Source organism: Pimephales promelas, chromosome 20 (assembly GCF_988280905.1).
Source record: "Pimephales promelas chromosome 20, fPimPro1.hap1.1, whole genome shotgun sequence".
NCBI lineage: Eukaryota > Metazoa > Chordata > Actinopteri > Cypriniformes > Leuciscidae > Pimephales > Pimephales promelas.
The window spans coordinates 12,804,845-12,826,713 of NC_142788.1; the positions used below are offsets into that span (position 1 = coordinate 12,804,845).

At 35.4% G+C, this 21,869-nt stretch overlaps 1 protein-coding gene across 1 annotated transcript; it reads left to right on the forward strand.

Annotated features, from left to right (window-relative positions):
• The first annotated feature begins 6,239 nt into the window (after window positions 1–6,239).
• Window positions 6,240–15,920, forward strand: LOC148970551 (uncharacterized). The gene is made up of 9 exons (XM_089124405.1): window positions 6,240–6,385; window positions 7,987–8,136; window positions 10,315–10,464; window positions 11,027–11,176; window positions 11,499–11,666; window positions 12,394–12,543; window positions 13,024–13,173; window positions 13,477–13,626; window positions 15,663–15,920. The coding sequence occupies exons 1-9, from the start codon at window positions 6,289–6,291 to the stop codon at window positions 15,665–15,667; spliced, it is 1,170 nt and encodes a 389-aa protein (XP_088980531.1). The 5' UTR covers window positions 6,240–6,288; the 3' UTR covers window positions 15,668–15,920.
• The last annotated feature ends 5,949 nt before the right edge of the window (window positions 15,921–21,869 follow it).

Genomic DNA, 21,869 nt, shown 5'->3' on the forward strand with positions numbered 1-21,869 from the left:
GGAAACTGTGATCTTGCCAGTGGATGGACCCTGTCTTGCATCTTTCGTTGCGTTCTCTGCTGTGGCCCATTAAAGGTTCTCAAAGCGATCCTGGGTGTTGACGTTCGAATATTTTCAAACAAATCGGAGCTAGACCCTCCCTCCTCCGCATCTTATCTCCTCCCCCTCCCTTCCGTGCTTCCTGAAATAATTGTGAACGTGCATAGTTCTAGCTAATTATATCCTTGTGTGGGTTTGGCGAACATAAGCGTCAATTTAGAAAAAAAAAAACAATTTAACGTTACCCACCTGTCAAGCAAAAACAGAGCAACCTGAATGTCGGACTGGAAGCCCTTCTGCCGCCGGAGTTCTCGCCATCGTTCAAAAGCTTTGCTAGCGATGTAAATTCGGAACTTCGCACGTTCTTTATCCGACTCCTTCTTTTTAATTTGTTCCTCAGAACGACGTCTCTTTGGTCGTGTGTCGGTAATTTTTCAAACTTCCCTCTGATGCTTCGCTGCTCTCCTTCACACACACACACCCTTCATGTGCACGCGCACTAACCCCCCATACCCACCCTCAAATACTTCTTGCCAGTGATTGGCTGGAACACTGTTTGTTAGGTTTCGTGGTCCGGGTAAGACATGATTGTTTTTGTTGCCGTTTGTGGAGCTTGTGGTGTCTACAGAGACCGCGTTTTTTTACAGTGTGTTTAGGGGACAGGCAGCTAGCCGATAGTGAGGAGACGTTTGATGTATGTGACAAAAAATGTTTTGGCCCAGAATCGCTTATAGAACCTTTAAGTGAATGCAACTTTTGGTGAGCCATCAAATCTGGAGAGCTGAACAATCTTGTCTTTGCAATCCTCGCATTTATCATACACACACCTTTTCCGGGAGATGTCACAGGTCATCATTTTAGTCAAACTCTCGAGATCTGATTCTGAAGTATCTATGAGCCTCAAATCATGCAAATTCTTAATGACAAATCTGAGATTTTCATGGATCCTACACAGTCACGTGTTCTGCAGAGGGAGTGGAGTGTACAACCCGAAATGGGTGAAGCTTACAGAATATGGAGGATGATATGTTGTTTGTGTTTTCAGTAAGACATATTTTGTGAAGTTTTTTTCATTGTGTCAGCCAGAAACCTTTTCTTCTGCTTCACCTTGTTCTTGGTAATTTTTTTGTTTTTGTCTAGTGCAAACCTGCATGATCGAACTGTCTTTGTAATATGGTCTATGAAGGTCAGCTGGTCATCAAATGTTACTTCAAGGTTTCTGACCGACCTTGATGTGGTGATTAAGGTTCCAACCGCATCAAAGCACAGAGACAGCGCTCATAAAGATAATAAATGATATTCGCCTCAATACAAATATAGGCAAAATATCAGTGTTGGTACTAGTCGACTTCAGGGCTGCATTTGACACTGTCAATCACAACATACATCTTGATAAGCTGGAAAACTGTCAGGCTTTCTGGGATGTTTCTAAACTGGTTACGGTCATAGAAGGGAGAGGTTATTAAGTGAATATAGGAGACTAAGCCTGAGTGGACATCCATGATATGTGGAGTCCCTCAAGGCTCAATTCTTGCAACACTCCTGTTTAACCTGTATATGCTCTCACTGAACCAAATAATGAGAAAGAACCAAATTGCTTTTAGCTATACAGACGACACCCAGATCTACTTAGTCCTATCGCCTAAAGACTACAGCCCCATTGACTCCCTGTGCAAATGCACTGATATTAACAGTTGGATATGACAAAACTTTCTTCAGTTAAAAAAAAAGACAAAACTGAAGTCCTTGTGTCTAGAAAACAAACATAAAGTTCTCAAGGTGAACGTATAAATTTACTCTTGCGGTCAAACATTAATAATCAAGTCAGGAATCTTATTTTCAGTATCTAAGTCAATCTAAGTCAGGCCTTATTTTCAGTATTAAGCAAAATCAGCATACTATGTATGTATCATCTCAATTAGATTCTGTTTCCTGTCAAGAAAATTGTTCATTCTTTTATCATTAGCAGGGTGGATTATTGTAATGGACTCCACACTGGCCTTCCCAGAAAGACCATAAGACAGTTGCAGCTCATACTAGGATTATGAGCAGAACCAGAATATATGAACATATCACACCAGTCCTCAGGTCTTTACACTGGCTTCTGGTTACGTTTGCGATTCATTTTTAATTTTTACTTGTTTATAAAAAACCTCAATAGCCTCGGACCTCAATACATTGTAGATATGCTGACTGAATATAAACCGATCCCTCAGTTCATCAGGATCACATTTCTCGATGTCTCAGAAGAGACTGACAAAAATGAATCTCTGTCTTCTCCATCAGAACTGTGTTTGTCTAATCTTTCTTTTCAAATTCAAATAGATTCTCGAAAGAATGGAATTGATAACATCTTAGCCCATAAACGAGATAATTGTGTCCACAAAACTCTTCAAATTGAGCAATGGTTTGACCTCTGCTCTCGGTTAATTGAATGTTCACAGCATCAAAGTCTGGTTTCCAGTTTGACTTGTTGCTGTGCACATAATACACATGCCAGTCCAGCTGGAGCTGCAGGGTCAAATGCCTTCTAAAAGATCAGTGAGATAAGTCATTCTGGACAGCAAATACAATATATTTTTTTTTAATTTGTACTATTTTAATGTAATCAAGTTTATATTATGATCACATACATTTTGTTTACAGATGCATGAGAAAAAAAAGCAGAGAATAAAAATGATTCAAAAAACATATAAAAATAATTAAAAGAATAAAAAAGAGGATAAATATATCAGACAAAGTGCAACCAGTCAGACGTACACATTGTGCTCATTCAGTAAATGCATCTAAACAGTTGTTTTTTTGAGTCTGCTTTTGGTTTTGACTACTGAAGCTAAGAGTGCATATAAAAAAACATATAAAAACATATGAAGGGTCTCCTCTGCCATGGCCACCTGAAGGGTCTTCTCCACCATGCCCATATGAAGGGTCTTCTCCACCCTGGTCCCCTGAACTGCCAGCTATTTACACCATATAATATATTGATCATAAATATATGGATATATTTTGTTCTGTAAGGGATCACTTCTTTCTTGGACGTTTCCAAACTCCCTGAAAACTGAATTTTTTAAGCCCCTCCTGAAAAAGAGTAATCTGGATAAAACCATATTGAGCAACGACAGACCTATCACAACTCTTCCTTTAGGCTAGAGCATTGAAAAAGCTGTTTTTTTTTGTTTTTTTTTTTAATCAGATGAACAAATTCTTAAACTCGAATGGATACTTTGATCATTTTCAATCCGGTTCTCCCGATTGAAATCTCCCAACCGATCATTTCTCCCGATCATTTCTCCCAACCACATCCAAGCACAGAGACAGGGCTCATAAAGATAATAAATTATATTCGCCTGCGTACAAATTCAGGCAAAATATCCGTGTTGGTACTACTCAACCTCAGTGCTGCATTTGACACTGTAGATTAAAATGTCTTGATAAGCTGGAAAACTGTGTCAGGCTTTCTGGGATGTTTCTAAAATGGTTACGGTCATAATTAGAAGGGAGAGGTTATTATGTTAATATAGGAGACTAAGTCTGAGTGGACATCCATGATATGTGGAGTCCCTCAAGGCTCAATTCTTGCAACACTCCTGTTCAACCTGTATATGCTCTCACTGAGCCAAATAATGTGAAAGAACCAAATTGCTTACCATAGCTATGTAGACGACACCCAGATCTACTTTCTTCAGTAAAAAAAAAAGACAAAACTGAAGTTATTATGTCTGGAAAACAAAGATGAAGTTCTCAAGGTGAACGCATACATTTACTCTTGGGGTCAAACATTAAAAATCAAGTCAGGAATCTTGTGTGATTTTGAAGTTAAACCGTAGTTTCAGTATTCATTTAAAAGCAATAACTAAATCAACATACTATATATCATCTGAATTAGATGCTTTATTTCCAGTCAAGACTCGTTCATGCTTTTATCATTAGCAGGGTGGATTATTGTAATGGACTCCACACTGGCCTTTCCAGAAAGACCATAAGACAGTTGCAGCTCATTCAGTTCGTTGCTGCTATAGGATTATGAGCAGAACCAAAAAATACGAACATATCACACCAGTCCTCAGGTCTTTACACTGGCTTCTGGTTACGTTTAAGATTCATTATAAAGTATTACTTGTTTATAAATACCTCAATAGCCTCGGACCTCAATACATTGCAGATATGCTGACTGAATATAAACCGATCTCTCAGTTCATCAGGTTCACATTTCTCGATGTCTCAGAAGAGACTGACAAAAAATAACAAATCAAAATGAATGTCTGTCTTCTCCATCAGAACTGTGTTTGTCTAATCTTTCTTTTCCAATTCAAATAGATTCTCGAAAGAATGGAATTGATAACATCTTAGCCCAAAAACGAGATAATTGTGTCCACAAAACTCTTTAAATTGAGCAATGGTTTGACCTCTGCTCTCGGTTAATTGCAGCATCAAAGTCTGGTTTCCAGTTTGGCTTGTTGCTGTGCACATAATACATTATAATTTTAATATAATAGAGTTTATATTATGTTTAAAATATAATATACTATATATTTTGTTAACAGATGCATGAGGACAATAAAAGCAGAGAATAAAAATTATTAAAACATTTGAAGAGTTCAGATGCAAAAGCCTCTAAGTGCCATTTGAAATTTTCTTCTAGAATGATCAGTTTTATCAAGCTTGTATATTTAAGTTCAGTGATTTCACCTATTAATTGTTATTCAAGTGAAATTACTGAACTTAAATATACAAGTTTGATAAAAATCATCATTAAAGAAGAAAATTTCAAATGGCATTTAGAGGCTTTTGCATCTGAACTCTTCATTTACAAAAAGAATTAAAAGAATTAAAAAGAGGATAAATAAATCAGACATTATGTTCATTCATGTGCTGGGGTTAAAAAATATTGTGATTTTATGTGTGTCACTCAGTACATGGTTAATATTTATGTTGTTAATAAAATAAGCAATGGTTTTCATACTTTGCTTCGTTTTGTCTTTCTTTTTGATTTGCAGTACTAAAGAGAAAGATATTGAGTGGAGAGAAGAGACCTGATGCACCTGCTCTTAGAAGTTAACTCCATAAAAGTATAAAGATGTTGGGAGTTATTTTCTTTTCTTTCCCCTGCCATGAGATCTAATAAACAGATTATGTTTTTAATTAAATTTAATTAATTCTTTTTTTTTATGGAAGGTAAACTGTATGGAGCTGTTGATTAAGGAATAACTATTTAATAATTTACACACACACACACACGCACGCACGCACGCACGCACGCACGCACGCACGCACGCACGCACGCACGCACACACACACACACACACACACACACACACACACACACACACACACACACACACACACACACACACACAGTAACACAAGAACCAAAAATCACAAAACAAAGCAGGGGAAAACAATCATAAATTAATAACGAGTGCTAATAAATACTTAGGAGTAGTTCACTTAAAAAAAAAAAATTGCTGATAATTTACTCACCCCCATGTCATCCAAGATGTCCATGTCTTTCTTTCTTCAGTCGAAAAGAAATTAAGGTTTTTTTGATGAAAACATTGCAAGATTTTTCTCCATATAATGGACTTCACTGGGAACCAAACGGTTCAAGGTCCAAATGAGTTTCAGTGCAGCTTCAAAGGGCTTTAAACAATACCAGACGATGAATACAAGGGTCTTATCTAGGGAACCGATCAGTCATTAAAAAAATAAATAAAAAACTTTACGTTTTATTAGCACAAATGCTCGCCTTGCTCTGTTCTGTGATGCGTGTTCGTGACTCTCGAACTCGTTCATCAAAATGAACAAATCTTTTTTCGAATAATTTTTCTGTTTCATCGTCTGCTATCATTTAAAGCCAGTGAAGTCCATTAATTATATGGAGAAAAATCTTGGAAAGTTTTCATCAAAATGTGTCATTTCTTTTCGACTGAAGAAAGAAAGACGTGGACATCTTGGATTACATCGGGGTAAGTAAATTATCAGCAAACGTATTATTATTATTATTATTATTATTATTATTATTATTAAGTGAACTACTAATCCAGACAGGAATTACAGGTGTAGAAAACCACAGTCGATTAACGTCATGCGCGTGCGCGCGAGGGGGAGTCAGATTCTGGCCTCTGGCAGGGAGACGAAATTGACAACACCTCAAACTCACGCCATTGGTTGAGCGCTAATTCAAATTCGTTTTTGTCCTTATATAAGCGTGATTTCCCAGCAGAGTTCATTGTGTGACTGTGGTCGCAGATGGAGAGGATGGCAGCTCGAGTGTACTGCGCTGTGTTATTGTGTCTGGCTGGATGCTGGAGCTCAACAGAAGCTGCTCCAGGACTAAACAACACAGGTGAGATCCATGTTCTTTAACTTAATTACACAGCACGAACAAATGCATTCACACAGCACGAAGAAATGCATTAAGAGTACAGAGTACAGACGTCTAATTAGGCTAAAGATAAACTTTTTGGGGGGCAACATCAGTTTAAATAATTCTTATCAAGTTACATAAATGTATAATCTATTTTTATATTCTTAAGTTCTGTTTTATCTATTACTTTTTCTATACATTTTCCATCGAAACACGGATATATATTTTTACAGTAAAACAAGATTATTAATATTAATAATATGGTGGGGGGGAAAAAAAACGTTACCAGATATTTATTTTTTGGCCATTAATCAGACTTTGATCAATCCTTATTTTTTTATAAAAAAATAAAAATAAATAATATATAAATAAAAATAACCAAAACTAAAATTAAATGAATAAATAAAAAGTTTTGCATTTAGTTTTGTTTTTGTAGATTAAAATTAATTTGACATACCATTGGTTGCAGCAATTGTTACACACTTTAAAAAAAAAAAAAAAAAAAAAAAAACCTGACCTTTACACAGTTTAGGAACAAAGTAGATTTCCAAACTAAAGAAGAGTCTAAGGTGTATAATTATTTTTAGAGAGAAACACGGCTAGTTACAGGCAGATCTGGACTTGACCGCATTACGTACATAGCCTATCTACATCACGTTGCCAAATAATTTTACAAACGCTAAAGAACCAAAAACTCAGCGTTCAGTAATTTGGCTTGTCATGTGTTTGTAGTAAAGCCAGCAATGAGAAATGCTGCAGCAATGGATGTGGACTTCATTGTATGGCTCCTGTTACAGATGTATTGTATTATATTATATGGCTGTTGAATTCTTGGATCTGATTGGTTGATGATTGTTGAAATATTAACACAGACTGAAAATATGTGTTAATTTTGACGGAACTAATTATATTATGTAGCATATTATTTTATATTATGTAAGGGTTAATGGTCCCCAGTCACTTGCCAAATAACACATTAAAACATTAGCTTATATTTTAATTAGTTTTGTAATTGAAATCTAAAGTTTTTACAAATAATAATTTGTTTGGTTACACCTGATGGTTTATTTAGCAACCGGAGATTAGCCTATAGTCCGCTCTGCTCGTAAAACCCTTCAGTTAAAGTGATAGTTTACTTTGAAATTAATTTTTGGTATGTTTTAGCATCTTTGTTTCCACAGTAGTTTCAATTTTGGATATTTTTAGGTCAAACCGTTCTTGTCTGTCAGTCATATAATGGAGGGATATGGGGTTCACCTCAAAGAGCATGCACAGAGAAGTCCAAATTAAACATGATTCAATGACTCGTAAATGTAAGTACACATTGATGGCCTAAGACACGAAACGGGCGGTTTTTGTGAGAAAATGAACAGTATTTATATCGTTTGGACGTCTTGTTACCACCTATTGCACCTGCGCTCTCAGATCACTTGGCAGTGGCTGTGGTTAATTTCAAAGTGAACTATCCCTTTACCCTTAGCTAACCAAAACCTTAATTTACAAGCCAGAAAGTTAAGCATTTAATTTAATCAATCAGACAGCATTCAGTGAAATGGTTTCTTTGTCATGTGTCTGTACAGTAAACCCAGGAGTGTGTCCAATCAGAACAATTGATCCAGGAATGTGTGCCCTGATACGATTTGTGTCGTGTGTCGATGACAGTGAGTGTACCAACAATCAGAAATGCTGCAGCAATGGATGTGGACTTCAGTGTATGGATCCAGTTACAGGTATTTTATTTTATTTATTTATTTATTTTTTATATTATTATTTAGATTTATTATTTAGTGCTTTCAATCGATAAAACAAATGAACAAATTAATCACACATTTTTCTGTAATTAATCGTTCTTTAAAAAGTCATTTTATGTATATATATATTTTTTATTTTTATGCAGCTTTTTTTTTCAGGGAAACACACGGTTATAGTGGTTTCAGGCAGGTCTTGGCACATTTACTTTGTATCACTGTCAAATATATTTTTGTTATTTCAAAGGTCCTCCTTACAGCCAAGAACAGCAAAAGCACCAAAACCCACGACGAATAAAACATGACATTTTAAAGTAGAAAGACTGAAATAGTTCTTTCAAGTAAAATATATTCCAATAACATAAGGATACAACTTCTGAATTTTTTTTTCTACAGTGAAAAAATCATTCCGCATTCAGTGACCTATTGAAATGGATATATTGAAGATGAAAATATTTTAAACATTTGTTGAGTGGCATCTTTTATATATATAAAAAATGAAATGTATCAAATTTAAACCACAAGTTCAGTTTTTATTAAGACTGAAATTGTTATGTCTAGTAAAACGTATTCCAATTATATTTTAGAGTAGAAAGACAGAAGTAGAAATCATTCAGCATTCAGTGAAATGTCTTCTCTGTCATGTGACTGTCTAACCGAAAAGCCAGGATTGTGTCCAAAGACAAATGTTGCATTAGTAAGGTGTAAAAGAGTTGTGTGCCATATGATGGCATATTTTTTTATAAAAATCTGTTAAAGGCACATTGAGTGTAATTGAAATCTATCAAATTTAGCATTTATTAGGCTTTATAAATTTAACAACTTGTAAGTTAGGTGAACTTAAAACAATCTTCACATAAACCCATTATAGTGAATGTCACATTTACCAGCCCTTCAATATATCAGAGCTCAATTTTTTCATATCGGTCCAGTCAGACCAACTTCGATTTTTACTTGCCCTGCTAAAATGCACAAAAAATTGTTTTTGATCCATGAAACTCTGTAAACAGTGCTTTAAGATTTTCAGATCTGACCGAAAGGATAATACAGAAGTTAAAGTTATCAAACACTTTTGTTATACAGTCTTTAAAGAATAAATCCTAAATTAAATAAAGATGAATCCTTATTAAAGCTACAAAAGCTGTTCAGTCAAGAGCGGTGAATTATTGTCTCTCTTTTGTTTATTTACTAATGTTAATGACAGATCACAGCAGCAGGTTTGTTAGGCTGCTGTCACTTTAAATATTTTAAAAGCATATGCATGAATGAGGGGGGAGGGTGGATGCTATGTTAATTGAGTTAAATATTTTTATCGATTGAACTGAAAATATTAATTGCATACTTTAACATGCTAATTTTTACATACAATATAATTTATATAGCACATTTAAAAACATCTGGTGTTGACCAAAGTGCTTTACAAAAGCCAAGGAAAAAAAAAAAAAAAACATTAAAGGAGAACTCCAGTGCAAAATAGGTACCGATGTTTTATTACACCAAAGGTTCAGTCAACCATTCTCTGAGATTTGTTTTTATGACAATAATGTAAAAAGTTTTATCTATAAAAACTACTAGCAAGGCTCAAAATAGCCTCAAAGATAGACCAAAGGTTCATTTTGCACGAGTTCTCCTTTAAGATAAAAAAATGCATAAAACAGTAAAGCAAGTGAAGAACAATAAAAATGGAAAACCTATGAACTAAGAGGGAAAAGAGTGATTATAGTATTATACTACAGGGCTGTTGAATGCTTAAATCTGATTGGTTGGTGTAGATAGTAAGGTGTGCAGTTATTTTCAGGGAAACACTAAAGTAGTTTAGTCAGGTCTTGACCACATTCACCAAATGATTTCAGTTATTTCAAAGGTCCTTACAGCCTATAACAGCAAAAGCATAAAAATCCATGACGAATAAAATGAAATTTTGAAGTAGAAAGACAGAAATAGTTCCCTTTCAGTCAGAAGTAGTCGACGTCAACTGATTGGGTGTGATCCCGCCATTCAGTTGATGTCTACCATGTCCTCCGTATCCTCCTTCTGGGAACAGTGGGTCACATACGCAAACAGGACGTTCTTTCTAGGAAAACGTGTTGTAATAACATACTGTAGGTACAACTTCCAAAATTCTCTACAGTGAATTTCTGTCATGTGTCTGTATAACAGTAAAGCCAGGAGTGTGTCCAAAGATAAACAGTGAAATAAGGTGTATCAGGAAGGATGACGAGTTGTGTCGCGATGACAGCGAGTGTCCCGACAATCAGAAATGCTGCGGCACTCCATGCGGTGGAACTCTGTGTACGGCTCCAATTACAGGTATTATGTTATACTCTATTGGATTGGATTATAATATATATAGTGCTGTCAATTGATCAAAAAATCGAATTAATCGCATATCTTTCTGTAATTTATCGCGATTAAGTATTGTTTAAAAAGTTCTTTAAATGTGAAATTACAATATAAAAATATATAGGCCTATAATGTCCAAATGAATGTAGACACAACATGGACAGAAGCAAATATTGTAAACATTTGTATAATGGGATATTTTTTTTTTATAAAAAAAAACATTAAAGGCACATATAGTGCAATTGAAATGTATCAAATTTAACATTTATTAGGCCTTGATGCTTATTGGAGGTCTGGGACACCACCATACCCATCCCCCCCCCACACACCTAAATTCAAATACTGGTTTTAGATCAGAAATTGCCAGGCAGGTCTTGACTGCATTACGTACATGTTATATCACTTCGTCAAAAGATTTAAATTATTTTAAAGGTCATTACAGGAACAGCAGCAAAAGAACCAAAAGTCCTAATAAAAAAACAATCAGCATTCAGTGATCTGTCTTCTCTGTCATGTGTCTGTATAACAGTAAACCCAGGAGTGTGTCCAGGCACTAGATATGGACCAAAAGAGTGTACCTGGATAAAATTTGTGTCGTGTGTTGATGACAGTGAGTGTGCCAAGAATCAGAAATGCTGCAACAATGGATGTGGACTTCAGTGTATGGCTGCAGTTACAGGTATAATATGTTTTATATACATTATATTATATGAATTGTTATGTTATATGCATGCCACAGTCAATCGGAAAAAAAATGTATCGCACATTTCTGTCATTAAGCGCAATTAATTGCACCTAACATTCAAGTTCTTTTTCTATGTGTGTGTGTGTGTGTGTGTGTATATATATATATATATATATATATATATTTAAATATTATTTAAAAAAATAAAAAAAACATGTGTGTGTGTGTGATCCAAAGATAGTTTACAGCCCAGCTAAGAGGCCCATAGTGACTATCTTGATGTAGTTGTAATATACAGTGTGTTTTCTCCATCTAGATGTCTGTAGACTGCCTATGGACCCTGGTCCTTGTAAAGTATACTTGCCCATGTGGGGCTTCGATCCTGCTGCGGGAAAGTGTGTGTCCTTCGTATATGGAGGTTGTGAGGGAAATGACAACAGGTTCAACAGCCAGAAAGAGTGTGAGAAGGCATGCATGAGAAGCGGTAAGAAGCACACATTATACTTCAGATAATACACAGGGACGGATTTTTTTTTTTTTTTGACTAAACCATAAAACCCATTAAACTAAACTGGCTGTTTTTAAACTTAAACATAATTCTTAAAATGGGTATAGTTCTACAATTGGTATAGTCTTATCTAAAAATAAATGGTGTATAATAACATTTTTAGAAGATATGAGATGTTTCCTGATTCTTTTTTTTTGACAATCTCTCGCCATAGCAAAACTGTTTGAGATATTCGATATCATTAAACAATTTAGCGTTTTTAATCTATTTTCATAATTTTGAAGAAGTTTGGTGGTAATAAAAAAAACACTCAAGAGGAGTGAATAAAAATGTAACGGCTGGTTTTGCAAAACCGGGGGGGGGGGGGGGGGGACACAATCTCACAATCAGTTTAATTTACCGCAATATTATTATTTAACATGTTTGTGTATATGTAAGAAAACAATCACAAAAAAGTAATAAAATAAACCAACGTTGAGATTTAGGCCCATTTGCTTGACAAACTCTGCACCCCCTTAAGTTATTCTTGGGGGGGAAAGTGCAGCTAAAATAGTTTAGTTCCAGGCAGGTCTTTACCTCATTTCATGTCCATATGACTTTGCCAAATGATTTGTTATTTCAAAGCCATTTTTTTAAAACCACAAAAGGACAAACACATTCAGCATTCAATGATTTTTGCCTCTGTCATGTGTCTGTATAACAGTAAACCCAGGAGTGTGTCCAAGAAGGAAATATGAAGCAGCAATGTGTCCCCGGGTAACTTTTGTGTCGTGTGTCGATGACCGTGACTGTGCCAAAAATGAGAAATGCTGCAGCAATGGATGTGGACTTCAGTGTATGACTGCAGTTACAGGTATATTTATGTTTTAGTTTTATTATGTTATATTAGGTTTATTAGGCTTTAAAACGTGTAATTTAAGTGAACTTAAAACCGTCTTCACAAAAATTCATTTTAACAGGCTTACAGGATAGTTCACCCAAAAATGAAAATTAGCCCATGACGTACTCACCCTCAAGACATCCTAGGTGTCTATTCTTTCATACGAATTCAATCGGAGTTGTATTAAATGTCCTGGCTCTTCCAAGCTTTATTATAGCAGTGAATGGCTGTTTCTGTTTTGTATTCCATCAAAGTGCATCTATCCATCATAAAAGTAATCCACATGACTCCGGGGGGTTAATAAACGGCCTATCCCTTTAAGAATGAAAATAACTGAAGGAAATCTATATTTGATCAACAAATTAAGCCAACTTGTATGACTTGTATTATTTTGGTTTCTCTACCCAATACATTAAAAAATTACATATGTAATTTGTCATGTTTGTTTAACAGCAAAGCCAGGAGTGTGTCCAATCAAGAAATATAAACCAGCAATGTGTGCCCGGATACGTTTCGTGCCGTGTGTCGATGACGGTGACTGTGCCAACAATCAGAAATGCTGCAACAATGGATGTGGACTTCAGTGTATGGATCCAGTTAAAGGTATTATATTATTATGGGCAGGGGTGCTAGGTAGAGTTTTAAGGGGTTTCAAGAGAATGTTGGGCCCCTTACAGGCTCTCTAAAAGTTTCTTCACCTTCACTGTTGAATGCTTGAATCTGATTGTTTGAGGTGTGTGACTATATTCAGGGAAACGCACAGCTTAATTAGTTCCAGGCAGTTCTTGACCGCATTGCGTACTTCTTTATATCACTAGTTATTTCAAAAGTCCTTACAGCAACAACAGCAAAAATGTTAGAGACATTCAGTATTTGTTTTTTTTCTTCTCTGTCATGTGTCTGTAGTGAAGCCAGGAGTGTGTCCAGTCAGAAAACCTAAACCATGGATCTGTCCCCTGATGACTTTCATGTCGTGTGTCGATGACAGTGACTGTGTCAACAATGAGAAATGCTGCAGCAATGGATGTGGACTTGACTGTATGCCTCCAGTTACAGGTATTGTATTATATTATAACGTCTGTTATTCGGCCATATAAGACCTGAGGATGTTGTACGGTGTATATTATTGGACCTCCTCAGACCTCGGCCATCAGACTTCAGCTTCAGCTATTGAACAAAACTGCATCTTGCTTCAGGTCACAGGAAAAAAGTCAGGTTATTATATGATAACAGGTTATTATGTAAAACATGTCCCGATAAGATTATTTTGTAAATTTGTATTGTTTGCTAGCTTTAATTGCAGGTTTAAAAACTATATAAAAACATTGCAAATCTCTAGTTTGTATATTGCCAAAATATGAAGTTAAAGAGTATTTTTGAGGGTTTTTTTACACTTCTTTTTTTAAAAAAACAACAATTTTCTTATTGTAAACAGCTTTGTGTACAGAGGTTACCAGAGAAATGGCTAAATATGCATTTGAGTGGTCAATCGATTAAAAAAAAAAAAATCAACTAAATACACTTTATGAAGGCCAGGATCACTGATACTAAAACTGCTCATGATGTGTAACATGTAGGTAATGTAGTTAACAAACATTTTACAGTCTTTAACTAAATAAATTATAGATTAAGTCTTAAAGCTACAACTCTGTTTGCAATAATGTTAAATCAAATTACAAAGCTATCACAGCAACTGCTTTATTTTAAACTAGTTTTTCAATCTATTCTTAGTTTGCTACATGGTTAAATTACTCTCAATTCTCACAATAAAATCAATATTTTGCTTTACAGTTTTATTTTACTTATTCAAAACTCTTCACAACGTTCTTCTAGCAGTTCATTTCACATATAAATGAAATGACAGGAATGACACTCATACTGACATCTAATTGTTATAATATTTTTGAAAAGAGAACGTGACTCTGCAAATTTATGGGGTTAGGATTGTTGCATTATTCTCTATCAATAGATTGAGATGGTAATTTATCATTGCATCTAATTTTATACAAGTAATAGATTATTTTGTGTTCCATCAACATGCCTAAATTTGGCCTATAGCATGGTTTCAGGTCCAGGGTAGCTTTACAAAATGAATAAAGATGATGAATAATAACTGGAATGCAATTACTAGCTATAGACCAACGCCACTTTTGCGTCATCGAAGGGTAACGCCCCCTTTTGGGGGAAAACACCTCTATACTGTCTATGGGAAAACATACGGATTTCCATGAGAACAGAACTTGCACTAGATCTGCAAAGTTTCTTGATAGCAAAAATGGCACAAACTTAAAGAAGCTGACGTTACTGAATACGGGGTTACAGAGGTGTCCCTTTGAAATGGTCGAAAACTGGATTAATGACCCCACACAGCGGCCAAATATGGACTATTCAGACATCTAACGATACCACTATCTCATGGAATCAGCAAGTAAGTAGCCTTTTTTATTTATTTATTTATTTATCATTTACACACTCACAGTAGCCTATGACAAACTACTAGACGATGAGGCCATGTCACTTGGATCATATTTAACTTGATTTTTGCTATTGACAGTTTTGTTGTCGACTAGCTATTAGAAAGACTAAGCTGTTAGCAGCTAACGTTACCTTATTAGACTATGTCAATAGCTTAAATCAAGTTAAATATGATCCATTCATCGTCTAGTTTGTCATACTGTGTGTTAATGAAAAAAAAGGCTACGTGCTTACTTGGCGATTCCACGAGATAGTGGTATCGTTAGATGTCTGAATAGTCCATATTTGGCCGCTGTGTGGGGTCATTAATCCAGTTTTCGACCATTTCAAAGGGACACCTCTGTAACCCCGTATTCAGTAACGTTAGCTTCTTTAAGTTTGTGCCATTTTTGCTATCAAGAAAATTTGCAGATCTAGTGCGAGTTCTGTTCTCATGGGAATCCGTTTGTTTTCCCATAGACAGTATAGAGGTGTTTTCCCCCAAAAGGGGGCGTTACCCTTCGATAACGCAAAAGTGGCGTTGGTCTATTCATGCTTTGAGTGTTTGCATTTTTGGATGAACTAACCCTTTAATGTCACTAAATGGCCAGACTAAATCTGAATCTCTATCCATACAGGCTAGGTGCCCTACTGAAGGGAATCCAGTGAGTGTCGAATACTGTTCCTATGATGGTCAGTGCCCTGCTGGACAGAAATGCTGCTCAACCACCTGAAATCATTCATGCAGTGTTAATCATATTAGAGAAATTATGTTATGAGTCATGCTACATTTGCCATGTACCTCCCATATGAATTGTTAGTTTTACCTGTGCGATTCTCTGTGATTTGACATGAGGTCCTCTCGGCAATGAATAAAACATGTTCAAAAGTCATAATTTGGAGCCTTTCTGATCACTACTGTGTGTCAGGCTAGACACTAGAGATCTTATTTTCATTCAGTTTGATTCAACAAGAATTCACAAAGCAAAATCTACGTTAATTGTTACTTAGTCTACCAGTCAACAGTTGTTAGCTAACGTTTTAAATGATGTTATGTAAACAAACAGATCCATCCAACTCTGAAATGGCAATGTTCATCAGGTCTCTGAATGAAGTTGTCCAATTTCATAATCCTAAAAGCCTGACATACCCTATGGATTTATGACTTCAGCCTACCTGGTTTTGTTGTTTGCTGAGCCTTTCTGTCCAAACTGTTTACAAGGCTACAACACAACCTGCCACATTTGAAAAATTTGATACTGTAAACATACTGTACAAGACATGAGATGTGTGAGGAAATGACTAGATTTAATTACCAAGGTAGCCTATCAAACCAGGTAGCGTGGACTCCTCCGATTACATTGAGACATTAACTCTCAGTAATGGTGAGACATTACCAGATCCCTATGCCATTTCAGACAACAAATGGATCACAGATGTGTTCAAGTGGCCAGCAATCAAATGGCCTGAAATACACATGTAAATTGACTTTTCTAGTTTAATGTTTTAAGCATCATTATTCCAGTCTTCAGTGTCACATGATCCTTCAGAAATCATTCTTATATGGTAATTTGATAAAATGTTAATTATTATTCACTATTATCATCAATGTTGATCTTATTTTTTTAAGCTTTCTAGGATGAATAGAAAGTTCAGAAGAAACGCATTTATTTGAAATATTCTTTTATGACATAAATAAACCACTCCATGTCATCTCTATTTCTGTTAGATATGCCATAAATGTGAAGATCCCACACACAGGAAACAGGGGTAGATCCGTTAGCAGTTTAATGGGGATAAGTAAATCATAAAGCCAGTCCAGGCCGGGGCCAAAATCCATATAAGCAAACCGTAAACAAGAAATAAAGCTAGAACAGGCAAGAACACAGACCTCCACAGTGGTTTGACGAATAACATGGACTCCGTAACAAACACTGAAACTACCTTGTAACCAATGACGTCAACGAGTGGATCTCTGATCTGGAGGCAGGGCTAATTTGCATTTTCATAGAACCACGTACTAAATGAGGCAAGAGTGTAGTTAAATTCAAGAAATTTTAAGGCATGAAGATCCTTTTCAAGGAAAAAATTAAATATGTAATTTTGGTAATCAAAGATTTTAAAGGGTTGGTTCACCCAAAAATAAAAATACCCCATGATTTACTAAGTCCATCAAAGTGCTTCCATCCATCATAAAAGTAATCCACATGGTTCTGCAGGGTAAATAAAGGCCTTCTGAAGTGAATTGATATTTTCATGTTTTATCAACTAAAATTTCCGTCAGACGGCCATACGCATCGATTTAGGGTGGAAGACTAATCTCTGACCCGACGTTCAACATAATGACAAACGTGGACTCGCAGAGGATAAAGTAAAACAAAACACTAGCCACGAATTAGAAGTCTAGTACTGGCTCAGCCCACTGCTCACCCCCCTTTTTCTAAGATTCTACGGTTGCTAAAACAGGACGAACATATCGTCGTCTGAAACAGCAGAGATTAACCAGAGTGAGCCAAGTTTCTGTACCACAGTCCACACCATGGATAACGTCTACAAAGCCATAGTCAGATGAGGATCAAGGGTCTTAATAGGGTCATTGTTTACAGTCAGCGCATCTGCATGAGTGCAATGGTGCGCCCGGCAAAAATGGCGTGATTGTAACAACGCACGTGCCTCCGCATCCCCCAGACACCATTTACTACACAAAAATGGAACCAGATGGAACCAGAACTTTACAGCTCTCTTCTGGATCTCCGATAGGAGATGGAATCTGCCCAGTTCTGCCCGGCAACCCAAACTGGGAGCGATTCTGTGAGTTGCCAGGATGTTTTTTGCAGAACTCGAGGTGGAAAATTTCAGTCGGGGTTTTGTCCCATGCAGGATTCCTAATTAGTTTAAATTTGGGCCCCCAGATTTCACAGCCGTAAAAAAGGATGGGTTTGATGATGCTGTCGAAGATTTTCAGCCACAGTTTGATGGGTGGGTTATATTTGAACAGGGGTTTTCTTATAATATGCCCTACGTGCTTTATCAGTCAGATCTTTTATTGCAGTGTCAAATTTTCCAGAAGCTGAGATTGTCAGACCCAAATAATTGACACATGAAGGGTCTTCTCCGCCATGGCCACCTGAAGGGTCTTCTCGACCCTGGTCCCCTGAACTGCCAGCTAAAGTATATTTACACCATATAATATATTGATCATAAATATATGGATATATTTTGTTCTGTAAGGGATCACTTCTTTCTTGGATGTTTCCAAACTCCCTGAAAACTGAATTTTTTAAGCCCCTCCTGAAAAAGAGTAATCTGGATAAAACCATATTGAGCAACTACAGACCTATCACAACTCTTCCTTTAGGCTAGAGCATTGAAAAAGTTGTTGATTTTTTAAATATCAAATATCAGTGTTGGTACTACTCAACCTCAGTGCTGCATTTGACACTGTAGATTACAATGTCTTGATAAACTGGAAAACTGTGTCAGGCTTTCTGGGATGTTTCTAAAATGGTTACGGTCATAATTAGAAGGGAGAGGTTATTATGTTAATATAGGAGACTAAGTCTGAGTGGACATCCATGATATGTGGAGTCCCTCAAGGCTCAATTCTTGCAACACTCCTGTTCAACCTGTATATGCTCTCACTGAGCCAAATAATGAGAAAGAACCAAATTGCTTACCATAGCTATGTAGACGACACCCAGATCTACTTTCTTCAGTAAAAAAAAAAAAGACAAAACTGAAGTTATTATGTCTGGAAAACAAAGATGAAGTTCTCAAGGTGAACGCATACATTTACTCTTGGGGTCAAACATTAAAAATCAAGTCAGGAATCTTGTGTGATTTTGAAGTCAGACCGTAGTTTCAGTATTCATTTAAAAGCAATAACTAAATCAACATACTATATATCATCTGAATTAGATGCTTTGTTTCAAGACTCGTTCATGCTTTTATCATTGGCAGGGTGGATTATTGTAATGGACTCCGCACTGGCCTTCCCAGAAAGACCATAAGACAGTTGCAGCTCATACTAGGATTATGAGCAGAACCAAAAAATATGAACACATCACCAGTCCTCAGGTCTTTACACTGGCTTCTGGTTACGTTTAGGATTCATTTTAAAGTATTACTTGTTTATAAATACCTCAATAGCCTCGGACCTCAATACATTGTAGATATGCTGACTGAATATAAACCTGTCCCTCAGTTCATCAGGATCACATTTCATCGATGTCTCAGAAGAGACTGACAAAAAAATAACAAATCAAAATGAATCTCTGTCTTCTCCATCAGAACTGTGTTTGTCTAATCTTTCTTTTCCAATTCAAATAGATTCTCGAAAGAATGGAATTGATAACATCTTAGCCCAAAAACTAGATAATTGTGTCCACAAAACTCTTTAAATTGAGCAATGGTTTGACCTCTGCTCTCGGTTAATTGAATGTTCACAGCATCAAAGTCTGGTTTCCAGTTTGGCTTGTTGCTGTGCACATAATACACATGCCAGTCCAGCTGGATCTGCAGGGTCAAATGCCTTCTAAAAGATCAGTGAGATAAGTCATTCTGGACAGCAAATACAAGAATTTTTTAATTTGTACTATTTTAATATAATAGAGTTTATATTATGATCAAAATATAATATATTATATATTTTGATAACAGATGCATTAGGACAATACAAGCAGAGAATAAAAATGATTAAAACATTTACAAAAAGAATTAAAAGAATAAAAAAGAGGATACATATATCAGACATTGTGTTCATTCATGTGCTGGGGTTAAAAAATATTGTGTTTTTATGTGTGCCATTCAGTACATGGTTAATATTTATGTTGTTAATAAAATAAACAATGGTTTTCATACTTTGCTTCGTTTTTTCTTTCTTTTTGATTTGCAGTTGTACTTAAGAGAAAGATATGGAGTGGAGAGAAGAGACCTGATGCACCTGCTCTTAAAAGTTAACCCCATAAAAGTATACAGATGTTGGGAGTTATTTTCTTTTCTTTCCCCTGCCATGAGATCAAATAAACAGCTTATGTTTTTAATTAAATTTAATTAATTATTATTATTATTATTATTTTATTGAAGGTAAACTGTATATGGAGCTGTTGATTAAGGAATAACTATTAATTTACACACACAGTAACACAAGAACCAAAATCACAAAAAAGCAGGGGAAAACAATCATAAATTAATAACGAGTGCTAATAAACACTTAGGAGTAGTTCACTTAAAAAAAAAAAAAAAATTGCTGATAATTTACTCACCCCCATGTCATCCAAGATGTCCATGTCTTTCTTTCTTCAGTCGAAAAGAAAAATGAAGGTTTTTGATGAAAACATTCTTTTTCTCCATATAATGGACTTCATTGGGAACCAAACGGTTCAAGGTCTAAATGAGTTTCAGTGCCGCTTCAAAGGGCTTTAAACGATACCAGACGATGAATAAGGGTCTTATCTAGGGAAACGATCAGTCATTTAAAAAATAAATAAAAAAACTTTACGTTTTATAAGCAAAAATTCTCGCCTTGCTCTGTTCTGTGATGCGCGTTCGTGACTCTCGAACTCGTTTATCAAAATGAACAAATCTTTTTTCGAGTAATTTCTGATTCATCGTCTGCTATCGTTTAAAGCCAGTGAAGTCCATTAATTATATGGAGAAAAATCTTGGAAAGTTTTCATCAAAATCTGTCATTTCTTTTCGACTGAAGAAAGAAAGACATGGACATCTTGGATTACATGGGGGTAAGTAAATTATCAGCAAACGTATTAATATTATTATTATTATTATTATTAAGTGAACTACTCCTTTAACCTCAATCGGTCCTTGGGGTCAATATGACCCCAATCGACTTTTCCTTAATAAAAAAAAATGGTTTCCTTTATCTGAGTGGAATAAGATTTTGTGACTTTTCCTACATAATCTATCTATACACACACAAAAAAACTGGGCTTGATTCGGTTGTTCTGAAGGTGTGTAAAACATTTTTTTTACAAATCTGGTCTTCGGGGTCAATATGACCCCACATTGAAATGAATGGGAAATGTGAAAAAAAACTAAATATTTTTTATTCATTGGTCCAAAAAAATATATAAATCCATCATAAATCAGAAAATTTCCACACAGAAATGAAGGCCTACTAGAGCATAAATGTGATGTAGAATAGACATGCTCACTCACACACACACACAAAAACACACACAAACAAACATGTATGAGTGTACTGCCACAGAGAGCATTTTTTAGAACTCACAAATGAAATCAGTCACAAATGCAGAACAAAGATATTAAAGTGTGAGACCTAATACACACACACACACACACACTCACACACACACACTGATTATAGTTTTACAAATTGTTTTACAAGTTTTTTGTAGCTTGTTATTGCTTTTTAAGTTCAGAATTTTATTGGAAAAAATGTTAGATTAGATGTTCACTCATATTGCTTTTGTTTTAATTTTTTTTTTTTGCATTCTAAAGTTAATTATTTATTTTTACACTTTTTTCAATGAAATCAACAATGTGCAACTAAAATCTGACTCCAAGTCTTGTCCTTTAGGTGTGTCTTATGTGGCATTTAGGTGTCCTTTTTCTGTGGCACTTTGTAAAAACAGACGTTTCAAAATGCATCAAAAACTACAACAATTATACTATTTAAAAAATTTATTATTTTAAATGTCCTTTCTTATGTTTATATATATATATATATATATATATATATATATATATATAAATTCATAAAATGTATTTCAAAAGTTGTGACAAAAGTAGTAGGCCACATGCAGTAAAATGAATGGCTCTCTATTGCCTCTGCTGGTCAAAACTATTTATTTCTAAAACTGTAA

What these genes read in the sequence shown, in the direction of transcription:
- LOC148970551 (XM_089124405.1), top strand. Translation starts at nt 6,289, where the DNA reads ATGGAGAGGATGGCAGCTCGAGTGTACTGCGCTGTGTTATTGTGTCTG. An exon ending in TCCAGGACTAAACAACACAG is followed by an intron (nt 6,386 to 7,986) that starts GTGAGATCCATG and finishes GTGTCTGTACAG; the next exon opens with TAAACCCAGGAGTGTGTCCA. An exon ending in GAAGGCATGCATGAGAAGCG is followed by an intron (nt 11,667 to 12,393) that starts GTAAGAAGCACA and finishes TCTGTATAACAG; the next exon opens with TAAACCCAGGAGTGTGTCCA.